General features: G+C 54.3%; 1 protein-coding gene across 1 annotated transcript in view; it reads left to right on the top strand.

The window, feature by feature from the left end:
• Positions 1 to 12,535, top strand: part of UNC13C (unc-13 homolog C) — a 78,825-nt gene that overhangs the window by 18,462 nt on the left and 47,828 nt on the right. The window contains exons 4-6 of the mRNA XM_048481679.1: positions 3,029 to 3,107; positions 4,472 to 4,477; positions 9,649 to 9,720. Coding sequence (XP_048337636.1) covers positions 3,029 to 3,107; positions 4,472 to 4,477; positions 9,649 to 9,720 — 157 coding nt within the window. The remainder of the gene's footprint in view (positions 1 to 3,028; positions 3,108 to 4,471; positions 4,478 to 9,648; positions 9,721 to 12,535) is intronic.

A 12,535-nucleotide genomic window follows, 5' to 3' on the forward strand; every position in this document is an offset into this window, starting at 1 on the left:
TGAAAGTAGGAATCGCTGACTTCCTGATGTTTCCTGTTGCCAAACAGGGCTGCGCGGCCTCTCCAGAAAACCCACACTGGGATGAGAGCAAAGCTTCCGACCCATTTCCTAATTTGTCTTTGTGGTGTTCTGTGAGGAGGAAACACGATGCTGCGTGGGGGACCCCTCGGTTGGCGCCCTCGCCTCATTTCAAAGAAGGCTGGTGCTGAATTTGTCGGAAAGAAGCATTTAGATTTGTGAGGCACTGATCCACTTGGAACACACTGTGCATCTGTACAAATGCGAACCAAAAGGCGGCAGCAGCAGGTCTCCCAGCAGAGGGCTGACAGGAGGCAGGGAGCAGGTCATGGCCTGAGGACGAGCAGTAAAGGAGGGCCGACCGACCGTGTGAGGAGACCTCAGAGCAGAGTGGGGAGGGGCCGGCCTCTGTGCCAATAAAGCTTAGAAGCCTCTGATCTCTAGGCAGTGGGGCTGGAGGGCTTGGTGCTCAATGGCCATCTATGCCTGGTGGGTTTCTTAAAAACCTGGTGGAATGGGGGAAATCAGTGGCGTGCTGTTATGTCTGGACATAAATAGGGAGGAGCGTGTTGGGGTGGCAGCATTGCTTTGTGTTTTAAAGAAGGCACAGAGACGACGAATACCAGGCCCAAAGGGTTACTTGCACCACTGCCCCTTAACCAAACCTACAGGCAGGTTTTGAGATGGACAGAGAAATAAGTGAGATGACTGAAGCAGAAACTATTGGGTGACCTCAACTGGGAAAACACGTGCTTGAATCACATGAACACACATGAAACTGCTTTATATAAGTCATGCTGTACACAGGAGATTTCTAATTATCATAAACAAATGTGTTGTAGTAGCTGGCCATGGTGCTGACTCCGGACTTGGGGATGGACGCCTAATGGAGTCGATGGGCCGGAGGAACAGGCCAGCGACCAGCAAACACATCTTTCCCCTGCCCCAGTGGAGGAGTGGCGGCCATGTTTAAAAGATTCCCGGGGGAGGGGCCCATCCTCCGCCACAAGCCGAGGTCACTGAAGGAGCCCTTTTTGTCCAGAGGAACCAAACCTCTCAACCCCAGTGCTAGGAGGCAATGCAGGGGAAAGGCCCAGATAGGTCTGGGCAGATGGGTGGCCACTGAGTGAACTAGCTGGGTTTTTCTCATGTCCTTGTGTTCTCCTACAGTAAAAGAAGCAACAGGATGCCATTACTTGGGGGTTGGCTGAGGCCAAAGAGGGCCTATGGCAGGGTCTAAGGACACGGGGAGAATACCTTTGAAGAGGCGCACCCCGAGAGCTCTGTGGCCCCCTTTGCTCTCGGCTGGGCTTTCAGAGTGCTGGCAGCCTGCAACTTGCAGTGTGGGGAACTGGGGGTGGGTCTGTGTGTCCTTTGCATGAACCAGGGGCTCTGGTCTGCAGCAGGGACTCACTCTGTGTGGTGGTCTGGAGCAGTGCAGAATGTGAAGGGGCTCCAGATCAGGGGTAGGGAACCTGCGGCTCGAGAGCCGCATGCGGCTCTTCTGCCCTTGCACTGCGGCTCCACGAGCTGAGCTGCCAGCTTCATCCTTGCCTGCCCTGCAGGCAGCAGGATGGGGGCACCAGCTGCCCGCGGATGGCTGGGCCGCGCCGCGGGCTTCCCCTCTCGCCCGCTCCATTGGAGTGGGGCAGGCGCTTTCCCAGCGGCTGGCGAGGCCGAGCCACTGGCTTCATCCTTGCCCATGCAGTGTGGCAGGCGGAGTGCACCCAATTGCCCGTAGCCCGGCTGGAGGGCAGTGCCTGCGGGCTTCCCCTCTAAGCTCACTCCCGTTCGAGCGGGGCGAGTAGGCTTTCCTGGCGGCTGGCAAGGCCAAGCCGCCGGCTTCATCCTTGCCCGCCCTGCAGGCAGCAGGGCGGGCGCATCCATGCGCTTCTCAGAATGAGTGGAGTAAAAGGTAAAAAAACCCAATATATACAGTGTTATCTTTATTTTAAATGTCAAAAATTATTTGTGGCTCCAAGTGTTTTCTTTTCCCGTGGAAAACGGGTCCAAATGGCTCTTTGAGTGTTAAAGGTTCCCTACCCCTGCTCCAGATGGTTGGGAGTACATGATGTAGCCAGCTGGCTGTAGCCAATCAGCTGTTGGCCTGCTTGGTAGGCTGCTTGGGAGACTGGTGTACACACCTGTGAGTTTTGTGGTAGCCGAAAGGCAGGTGAAAAATGACGTCAAGCTGACTGCTCAAATTATTGCTGGTTTTGGAACTGGCCGAGGGACCTCTGTGATGCTGCCCTCTTATCCTTAAAAGGGCTTATTATGCTACGATGCCAGGACAATTAATCATCCCGACCCCGTGCTCTTCTTCAATCACAGGAAGGCCAGACTCCACGAGAAAGCCGGCCATCAGCCAACTGGGGGCAGTTTGCTGGAATCTGGCCTTCCCTGGACCGCGTTCCCTGTCGTGGCTGTCCCACCCCCTCCGATCTGAGTTTGCTGTTTTGAATCTGATAATCACCCGTTGTCCTAAGCCAGAGGTCTGGATGTGTCCCATTTGAGGGGGCCATGATGAAAGAGCAAACGTGTGTTGCATCGTCCCTCTGTGTGTGTAAAGGACTGTCTGGTCACAGCCGACTTACAGCGACCCCGGGAAGTGAGAAGCAGCAGTGGGTCGTCCTGGCCCTCCTCTGCAGGACTTTCCTTCGTGTTCTCCCTTCCAAGTACAGAGCTGGCTTAGTTCTGAGATCTGCCGTGCATTTGGCCTACACTGACGTGTTAGTTTCCTCTTCCAGTGCTAAGGCTGGTTTTTGGAGCGAGGCCGGGCGTGGTCTTGTGCTGATGAATGACTTACCCGGCAGCAAAATGGATTTAAAACCACACCTGCCTTCCTGATGCTGCAGTTCAAAGGGCCAAAGACCCCTTCGGCTGCCCAGGCATCCCTCAGTCCCAGAACTCACCTGGACTATGCCGATGGGACCTGTGGACCGGAGGAGCTCGCTGGGCAGTGCCGATCTCCCTCTCCCTTGTTCTCATCCCTGTTTTCTTCTCTCTTCAGGCCAGGCAGCGCTCTGTACGGCATTGACAGCATGCCGGACCTGCGACGCAAGAAGTCCTTTCCCCTCGTCCGCGATGTGGTGAGTTCCCCGGGGTGAGCTACGAGCGGTCTCCGTTCTGTGGGAAGGGGCTTCCACTTGCCTTAGCAGGGGGATTTTTCTCTTTGGAAGCAAGATACGGATGAGCCCCAAACCACAAGCCACTTCGCCAGTCCTTGTCTAAAGCCGGGCCAGCTGAACGCCCCTGGCAGAGGCGAGGGATCGTCCCTTGCTGTCGTGTAAATGGATTGCTGGAGGCCGCCCTGCTGCCTGTGAAGTTAGCAGAAGACAGCAAAAGAGTCACCCGTGATTCCTCACGTTGACCCTCTAAGGCCACGGGCGGCTTGATGGTCGCTGTGCTGGGCGTGGCCCGCCTGCGTGGCTGCTGCGCTTTTATCTCCCACCCCCCACTCAGTGGCCTTGTGTCTCTTTGGGTTGAGGGAGTTCTCCGGGTCTTTAGAGGCAAGAGGGGGGACTTTTGAACTTGGGGGGGTCTACACTGCAGTGCAGAATCCACAGCTCAAACATTTCAAGTGGCAACCAGTGCAGCTGGTACAGCGCATGGGTTAATATACTCTCTCCCTGTGGTGTCTCAGTGGGTGCTGCATAGAGTGGTATTGGTGTAACAGGGTGCTTGGGCAGCTAGCGCATGTGGTTGTTGTTCAATGTTGCCACATCTGCTGGGGGGTGAATTCCCATCTCCTGATGGCCACTATCTCTGCCTTCTCCTCCCTTGACGCTTGTGCACATTGTTGGTCATCAAACAGGCAGGATGGAATTGCCCTTCCTGTCATGCCGTCTTCGTGTTTCCTGCGTGGAAACGTTTCAGCTCTCTGGCAACGTGGGGAAGCACAGGCGTCTTTCTTCCCCAGGGGCTGGTCTGTTGTTGCTGCTTCTGGTCGATCTCTTTTGGTGCTTTCTGAGATCCTGGCTCATTTTGTCGGTTTATGTTGTGCAATTGCCGTTTTATCATTGGGTCAAAAGGCTTTCTGGAGAATGCTACTAATATATTCCATGCATAACAGCTAGTAATACATGATGCACACTTGACATTTTCTGTAGTGCTTGTGATTGGTGGGGTGGGGCTGGTAGGGTTTTTTTTAAAGTACTTATTGCAATAAAATGATTACCAATATTAGCTGCGATTTCATCACAGCAGTCGATTGCACTGAATAAATCTTCCAAGGGGGAAATGAGAACGGAATCCCCATCCTCTCCTACACGTTCCCTTACATGGATCCCTCCACTTTTAGAAGTGGGGAGATCAAGCTAGCCGCTGCTATGACTTCTCTGCAGCGCCGGCGCCCATCAGCATGTTCACCATTGCTTATTATCATTCCGTACCACTCCTGACTTTCTCTTATTTCTTTCTCTTATTCCTTTCTCATCAATGTTGGATTTCCCAGGCAATGGTAAGTGCCGTCTTGTTTGTTGACGGAGGCTTTGAAATGTCATACTTAATCCTGGGCTCCCAGGCAGCTGTTCACTGAAACTGGGAAATGCGTCTTCGTGATGCTTCGTAGAAAGATTTGCAGGAGAGGTTCAGAACCTCTTTTAAACGGGCAGAATGGATGTCTGAGCCCTGGGAGGGATGCATTTGATGGAACACATTTCGATGGAAGGCACTGCCAAGCGGGCCCAGTTTAGTAGCTGGCCGAGGCAGCGGTCCTCTGCCCGTTTACGTGGAAGTCAGGCCCACTCAGCTCAGTGCCAAGAGTTGCTAAGCCAAAGCTGTGGAAGGAAGGACTTCGAAGCTGCCTGCAGTGGTCTGAAATGCTCCTGGGCTGAAAGGAACCTGGGGAAGCCCCCCCCCCCAGCTTTGGGGCCTTTCTTGATACAGGGTGATTAAACAGGGTGTTTCTGAGTCTCTGACTAGGACCTGGAAATGGCCCCAGAAAGCAGGCTTCCCTCTCTGGAGCTTTTCTCACTTAGCTTGGAAATTATTTTCTGAAAGGGATGGGGTTTGCTCATGCGCCCCCCCCCCCTCTCATTCTCTGGCCACGTTTTCTGCAGGGGGTTCTCGTGCATATCTGGCCGTGACCCTCTCCCCAGCAGGCCAGTCAAGGTATCACTGCAAATGCCCAAGCCCCAGGGGAGAGACAGGGGAGGCAGTGCCCAAATGTGCCAGCGTGGTGGTGCGCCCAGGCTGGAACTCTGGTCTGCCAGGATGGAGAGATCCTGGATCCCCCCCGGCCCCTTCCACTCAGGAGCAGGGTGACATTCCCAAGGGGCAGCTGTGTGGTGTGCAGGATATCTCACTGCAGCCGGAAAGCTGCTCATAGGCCGTCCCCATTGCTGGGCTGAGCGGAGGAGGTGGAACAAATGGGGAAGGAGGGTTTGAGCAAAGTGAAAAGGCCTGACTGCATGAGCACAGCTGGAGCCCGGGGGGAGGGGGAGGGGGGCAACTGCTCGAGCTGGGTGCTTTGCCGGGGCATTGCTGGGAGGCTCAGGTGGCCTGGCGTCTTGTGCTGGGCTCCAGGGCCGAAGCGGTGTGGGAGTCTGAGTTTGTCCCCAGGTCTGTCCTTTGCTGAAAGGACCCTGTCGTTGTGGCCAAGGCTGAGGCTGCTGTGGGAGTTGGCGTGCCTGGTGAGATTAGAGAGGCCGAACTCGTAGCTGCAAAATGAGGCCAAGAAGATCCCGGGGTGGGGGGGTGGGGGGGCAGTGAGGGGAAGTCCAAAGCACAGCCTGGTGGCTGTCTGTGCCACCCATCTTGGTCGCTGGAGGGACCAGCGCTTGCCCTGTCCTGGCGAATAACTTCTAAACGTGGCGCTCGCCGCTGTCACAGCGCCCTGTGGGAATTAACGTGAGGGAGCTGTGCAAAGGAGGAGTTGGGTGGCTTCCTTGCAGCCTGTTGTTTGTTTATCCCACGGCATCTGTGCAGTGGGGGGGGGGGGCTGACAGGCAGCATCATCTTACATTCTGGCAGCAGAATGGTCGGGCTGGAGGAGCCGGGCTGCTTCAGAGCCTTCCTTGTGTGGCGCGTTGTGATGCGCTCTCTCTCCAGTCGCTTGCGCAAGATGGCTGAGCCACACAGTGGGGGAGGAGGGGGGGACCCAACAATAAACGTTATACACTTCAACAGACGGCCACTCAAGCAGGAAACTCTCCTCCTGCATGACTCTGCTGACCTCTCCCAGGGCCCTGGCGCCCCCCCCCCCTTTGGAATTCCACACTGACCCTTTTGTGAGGCCAGGAATGATCCTGGAATTGCCGCCAGGGGTGGAATCCAAGGTGGCGTCTGCAGACCAGAAGGTCCACGTTTTGACTCAACACCCCCAGTGGCTCTCACCTAGCCACGCCCTTCTCCCCGTTTCCGCGTGGCCCTTTCACATAACCATCTTGCTCTGCCTCACGAGGAAAGGAGCTGCCCCATTTCTTCAGGAACAGCTTGGCCGGTACTTTGTTCTCTGCTTCTTGTGATGAGACTGCAATCTGGGACCAAGGAGCCTTCTACGTGTCCATCCCTCCGGCATGCACCTAAACTCAGTGTGCCAAGGGCCCAGACCACCGATTTCTCTGTCTCTTCTGGCTTCTGCACTGACAGTCTCTCCCAGCCCTGGAAGCTGCTGCAAGGCCCAGCCACCCTCCCATCCTGACCCTGAGAGAGCAGCCTGCCTCCCCCATAAGCTCCTGCCTCCTACCTGCCCTCTCAGTGCCCTCGTCAGCCCCAGAGGACGCAGTCCAACGCTGCTGCAACCAAAACAGATCAATAGCAGTCTGCCGTCCTCTCTGTTTGCGTGTCTTGCATTTTCTGGGAGTCAGGAATGGCTCTGGTCGCAGCTCAGCCTGGGGACCCCCCTGAAGCCCAGCCCGACCCCTCCAGGGGTGACTTCTGTGGCCCCAGGCTGCATCCCAGGCCCCTCCGTCCCTGGTGGAGTGGGATTCTTTGTGCAGAAACCCTTTCCTTTTCTCTGTTAGTCTTGTCATTAATTTCCCGGGCTGGCGATGCAATTCCTCTTTTCCCCATGAACTGTTCACATTTAATACTCGTAATGACCTCAAGAGTTGTTGGCAGAGGCTGTAAATGTTCCGCACTCCGCTCTGCAGGAAAATAGATGGCCTTTCCTGGGCTCCTGGTTTAATATTAATAATTAAAAATCCATTGGAGCCCTTGAGGATGAGGCGTCTTCTATCAATAATATTTGCTTCTGTCCTTCAAGTTTATTGATGTTCTGCAGGCTTCAGCAGTGCCAAAGAAACAGAAATGTGTTTACCGCAAGATTTCGGCCAGGATTTCATACCAGAACTGCATCCCAGCTTCTAAAATGGCTTCCCCGGACCCTCCATGCAGGCTGGCAGCGCCCTATAAGCAGTTACCTGCAAGCAGCTACACCCATGAAGGCGTTGATGCAGGAGCCGATCGATCATATGCATGGGGTAGAAAATGTTGACAGAGAGAAATTTTTCTCTCTTTCTCACAATACTAGAACCAGGGGGCATCCATTGAAAATGCTGGGGGGAAGAATTAGGACTAATAAAAGGAAACACTTCTTCACGCAACGTGGGATTGGTGTTTGGAATATGCTGCCACAGGAGGGGGTGATGGCCACTCACCTGGATAGCTTTCAAAGGGGCTTGGACAGATTTATGGAGGAGAAGTCGATCTGTGGCTACCAATCTTGATCCGCCTTGATCTCAGATTGCAAATGCCTTAGCAGACCAGGTGCTCAGGAGCAGCAGCAGCAGAAGGCCATTGCTTTCACCTCCTGCATGTGAGCTCCCAAAGACACCTGGTGGGCCACTGCGAGTAGCAGAGTGCTGGACTAGATGGACTCTGGTCTGATCCAGCAGGCTAGTTCTTGTGTTCTTAGCACTGCAGTCGAGAAGTGACTGGGAATGGTGGGCTCACACAGAGACCCTCCAGGGATCTCTCTTTCGATTTAAACCTTTTTTTTGAGATGCTGCCTCTTAACAGGGCCCACGCCAGATGCTTGCTGTGGACGTGGTCTCAGTGTCTCAGTGGTCAGCAGAGCCATCGCAAGGCAGCCAGTTAGGAAACCTGGAGGCGCCATAGCTTCATGCTGTGTGTGGACAGCCACAACCCAGTGTGTGGACTGAAGTAGCAAAACTGGAGTATAGCCAAACCGGAGGGGTGGAGGGGCCAGCAGGGGGGAGGCTGCGTTTCCTCTGTGTGGTCCTGTTTGTTTCACACACACTCAGCCTGAGACAAGGTGAAAAGCAAAGTCAGCTGAACCTTTGAACATAGATGTCCGGAGTTCAGTTTCTGGGCCATCCCAGGCTGGTCTGGTCTGGGTGTTTCCATTCAGCCAGAGGCAGAGCACAGCTGCAAGTGAATCTGTGCTCTTCGAAGTGGCCATCCTGATGTCCCAGAAGGGAGGCCGTGTTGGGCTGCTTAGAGAAATGCTGCCCCTTCTACTGCCGGGTTCCTGTTTCCAGCCCTTTTCCCCTTATGAAGCATTAGAACAACTGAGTGTGGAATGGAGCAGACAGCATAACCCCTTAGAATGATAATATAAACGATTGTAATCCCTTGAAATCTGGTTATTGAATTGGAGGGTTCTTTGCCCTTGGGAGGGTAGCCTTTCTTGCAGCAGAGTATGCTTGTGAGAGGCACTAGTTACAACAGGGTGAAAAGGTTTAGCAGCTGTGACTCAGAAGAAGAAGAAGCGCTGTGTTGTGTTTGACTGGCGCTGCATGTGACAGGTGGAGGGTGGATTTATACCCCGCTTTTCTCAACCGCAAGGAGCCTCGATTGGGCTTGCAAACTTCTTTCCCTTCCTCTCTCAACAACAGACACCTTGGCCCCTTCCGCACATGCAAAATAATGCATTTTCAAACCACTTTCACAACTGTTTGCAAGTGTATTTTGCCATTCTGCACAGCTTCAAAGAGCACTGAAAGCAATTTGAAAGTGCATTATTCTGCATGTGCGGAATGAGCCCTTGTGAGGCAGATGGGTTGAAGAGAGTTCTGAGAGAACTGTGACTAGCCCAAGGTCACCCAGCAGGAATGTAAGAATGGGGAAATCAGCCCAGTTGACCAGATAAGAGTCTGCTGGTCATGTGGAAGGGGGGGGATCAACCCTCCAGAGTGGCCCACCTACTCCCAACCCCTGCACCACACTGGCCTGTGGAAAGTTGCTCATGGGAAAGTCTTTGGGATTGATGCAAGAGGCCCACCTGGCAGCAGAGACATCATTCATTTTGTACTGGAGAGCAAAAGGGAACAGCATCAAAAGGGAAGGACAAATCTGGAGCCCAGGAAAGAGGAGGGGAAGATCAAATATGAGAGGGGGGAAATGTTGATCACCAGCACCTCACTCAAGTTTGCTCCCCCCCCCCTCCGGCCGCCATCAAATGTATGGTCTCCTAATTGGTACTTTTGTATTTTATGTTCTCAGCTCTCAGATTTAGAGACTCTAAAGAGATGGGGGAAGTGTCTTGTCCGCGTCCCGTTGTGTGTTTCATGCTGGACTTTGAGTGCACAAATGGGCAGAATTTGGTAGCGCAGAAGCCCTGCAGGGCGCCAGGGCAGGGAGAGGCAGCTGTAGGCAATCACTGCTCCCTCCCCCCCCCCCCCCACAGTTGCCCTCCGCCTAACTCTGTGTTTTTGCCTCGGACAGACCCTTGCTGCTCGGAAGTCCGGCATCTCACTGGCCATGGTCATCCGGACGTCTCTGAATAACGAAGACCTGGTAAGAGGCCTCTTCTCTTCTCTGCTCCGAGCTCATTGTCTGTTTCTTTAGTGCCGAGGTCTGTCTCCGGCCAGAGTGGCTGCCACGGGGCTGTCTTGGTCATCACTGTGACGGATAATTTCTGTGGTTCTTTTCCATGAGAACAAATCGCTTTGCTACCTTAGAGGAAGGCCAGGCGGAGGGCTTGTGAAGCTCACCCCAGAGGGGCTCCCTGGCTCCAGACGGAGCTCCCGGGCCCAGGCCTGCCTGTGGGACACCCACCGAAAGGTCACCTGCAGGCTCCTTCCCTCCAAAGGCTTCAGGGCCACACTGGCCACTTCTTTGCTGCATTGCCAGGAGAGGAATCTTCTGGCCACAAGGACCCATCAGAGTCAGGGAAGTGCCACACTTGGGCCCCTGATGCTGGAGAATCGTGGCCCCCCCCCCCCCCCCGCCCCGTTCCCCCGGCATGTTCCTCATCTTTCAGGAAGACCTTAGAGTGGTGGGCAGAAAGCACGAGCAGCTGGGGAAATGCCTCTGCATCGAGCACACCAGAGCCGCCCCTGCTCTGGGGAACGCAGCATCTTTGTTCATCAGGAATACAAGGCATTGTGTCGTTGTGGGCGTTGTGTGGTGTTTGACTGGAGCTGCATGTGACTGGTGGAAGGTGGAAACTCCACAGGAGGCAACTAAAAATTATTTCTCTGCAAGGCCGGAGCAGGTGAAGACGACGGGCGACGTTTTCCCTTTTTTGGAAAAACGTTTATTTTGTTAAGAAATGAGGTACTATCAGAGGTGGGATCCAGCAGGTTCTCACAGGTTCCCGAGAGTAGGTTACTCATTATTTGTGTGTGCCGAGAGGGGGTTACTAATGGGTGATTTTGCCACGTGATTTTTGCCTTAGTTACGCCCCTCCTCTCAGCAGTAGCGCGCAGAACTTGAAGCAGTCTAGCAGGAGGTGCACCGGCGTGCGTGGCAGCCTGCGCCTGCGTGCATTCGTTTCCTGCCCAAAGGACCGAGTAGCAGCAGCTGCGTCCGCACCACAGCCCGCCCGGAGATGCCCAGCTCGGAATGCCTGGCCACGCCCCCGGAATGCCCCGCCCACCCCATTGGCACTAGGCCACAGTTTGAATCCCACCACCATGGGAACCTGTTACTAAAATGTTTGGATCCCACCACTGAGTACTATGATATTAAAACAAAATGGCGTTCATTAGAAGACTCGCCTGGCAGAAAAGAGATGGCGCCCCACGAATGAATTGTACAATTGGGATAAACAGGGGGGTGACGAGGGCTTCTCCTCTGGGCCAAGGAGTTTCACCTTTTAGGTCAGGGTAACAGGGGGGAGAGGCCGTGGTCCTGCTGGAATCAGGCACCCACTCACAGTCACTCAGCACCACCTGTGTGTCACACCTGACTGTGACACTCACTCCCCCATAATTTGTGACTCAGCCCTTGCGCTGCCTCCCATACGTGTGCACGCATCCACACCTCCCACAGGTACTCATGAAGAGAATTGTTCATACTCACTGGAGGAGGGGGGGGGTTCTACGGAGCAGTGCAGCAGATTTCGCAGATCCTTGGGCTGTCAGGAAGTCGGCTGCCAGGACACTGTTTTGAAGGTCAGCCAGCTGAGGTGTGCTTAATGAGGGCCGAGTCAGTGTCTGCGTGCCGCTTGTTCCCCCCGTAGAGAGTGGGGCTGCGCCAAATGTTCTCGCGCACACATTTTCCGGCAGGAGAGGAAACTGAAATCTCCCTCCCCAGTCACAAATATTTGTCTCTTCCTTTTCCCCAAGCCGTTCGTGGCCTCTTCTTCCCTTGGTGCCATATTCCCCGTCAGTGCTGCTGCTGCTTCTTTTAAGGAAAATAGCCTCGTCTTGTTACTGGAAATAGTGACTTCTTCGAGTCAGGGATCATGTCACCCCTCCGATGGTATCAGAATGTCAGGTAGCCGATTGGTTTAAAAACAAAAAAGCCCAGAGTAAGCAAACATTTGTCATAGAATTTACAAACGCTTTGGACTATCCTGAAAATTTGAGTCTACTTCCTATGCCCAGCAAAATTGATTTGTCCCTAAAAATGTCACTTCTGCAAATGAGACCCTCTGGGACTCAAAAGGAGGGAGCGTGTAGTCCCCCACCCCCCCACCCCCCGCATGCGCTGCTGCTGCTGTGGCCATGCCAGTCCTGCGTCCCCTCGGAGCTGAGCTTCTGGGGTGGGGGTGGGGAGCCCCTTGCGAGCCAAACTCTTGCTCTGCCGACCGGCAGGTTCCTTGGCCAGAAGGCCGGCTGGAGGGGCATCTTCTTGTACTGATGCTTCTTGTGCAAGATGTTTTAAAGAGAGTGGATCTTCCTTACTCTCAGGGCCGTGCTGTTTAGCCCTTGAGAGGAATAGTTCTAGCTTGGAGCACAAGGTCCAGTCAGGAAACCTTCCGCTTTTGTTGTGTTTGTTGTGAGGGGGGAAGGGCAAGGAGATTGTCAGCCCCTTTGAGTCTCCTACAGGAGAGAAAGGGAGGATATAAATCCAAACTCTTCTTCTTCTTCTTCCTCCTGTAAGGAGGCACCCCGAGTTCTCTTCAGTTCTCCTTTGCCCGCAGCAGCCTCCTGCCCAAGTGGCGTCTGAGTGGCTCTGGGTACTATTTGCCACAGTCGAGAGCCATTCTGAGTCTCCTAGCAGTGAGCAGCGGTGGCGTAGGAGGTTAAGAGCTCGTGTATCTAATCTGGAGGAACCAGGTTTGATTCCCGGCTCTGCCACTTGAGCTGTGGAGGCTTCTCTGGGGAATTCAGATTAGCCTGTTCACTCCCACACACGCCAGCTGGGTGACCTTGGGCTAGTC

This window comes from Sphaerodactylus townsendi, linkage group LG17 (genome assembly GCF_021028975.2).
Source record: "Sphaerodactylus townsendi isolate TG3544 linkage group LG17, MPM_Stown_v2.3, whole genome shotgun sequence".
Taxonomy (NCBI): Eukaryota; Metazoa; Chordata; class Lepidosauria; order Squamata; family Sphaerodactylidae; genus Sphaerodactylus; species Sphaerodactylus townsendi.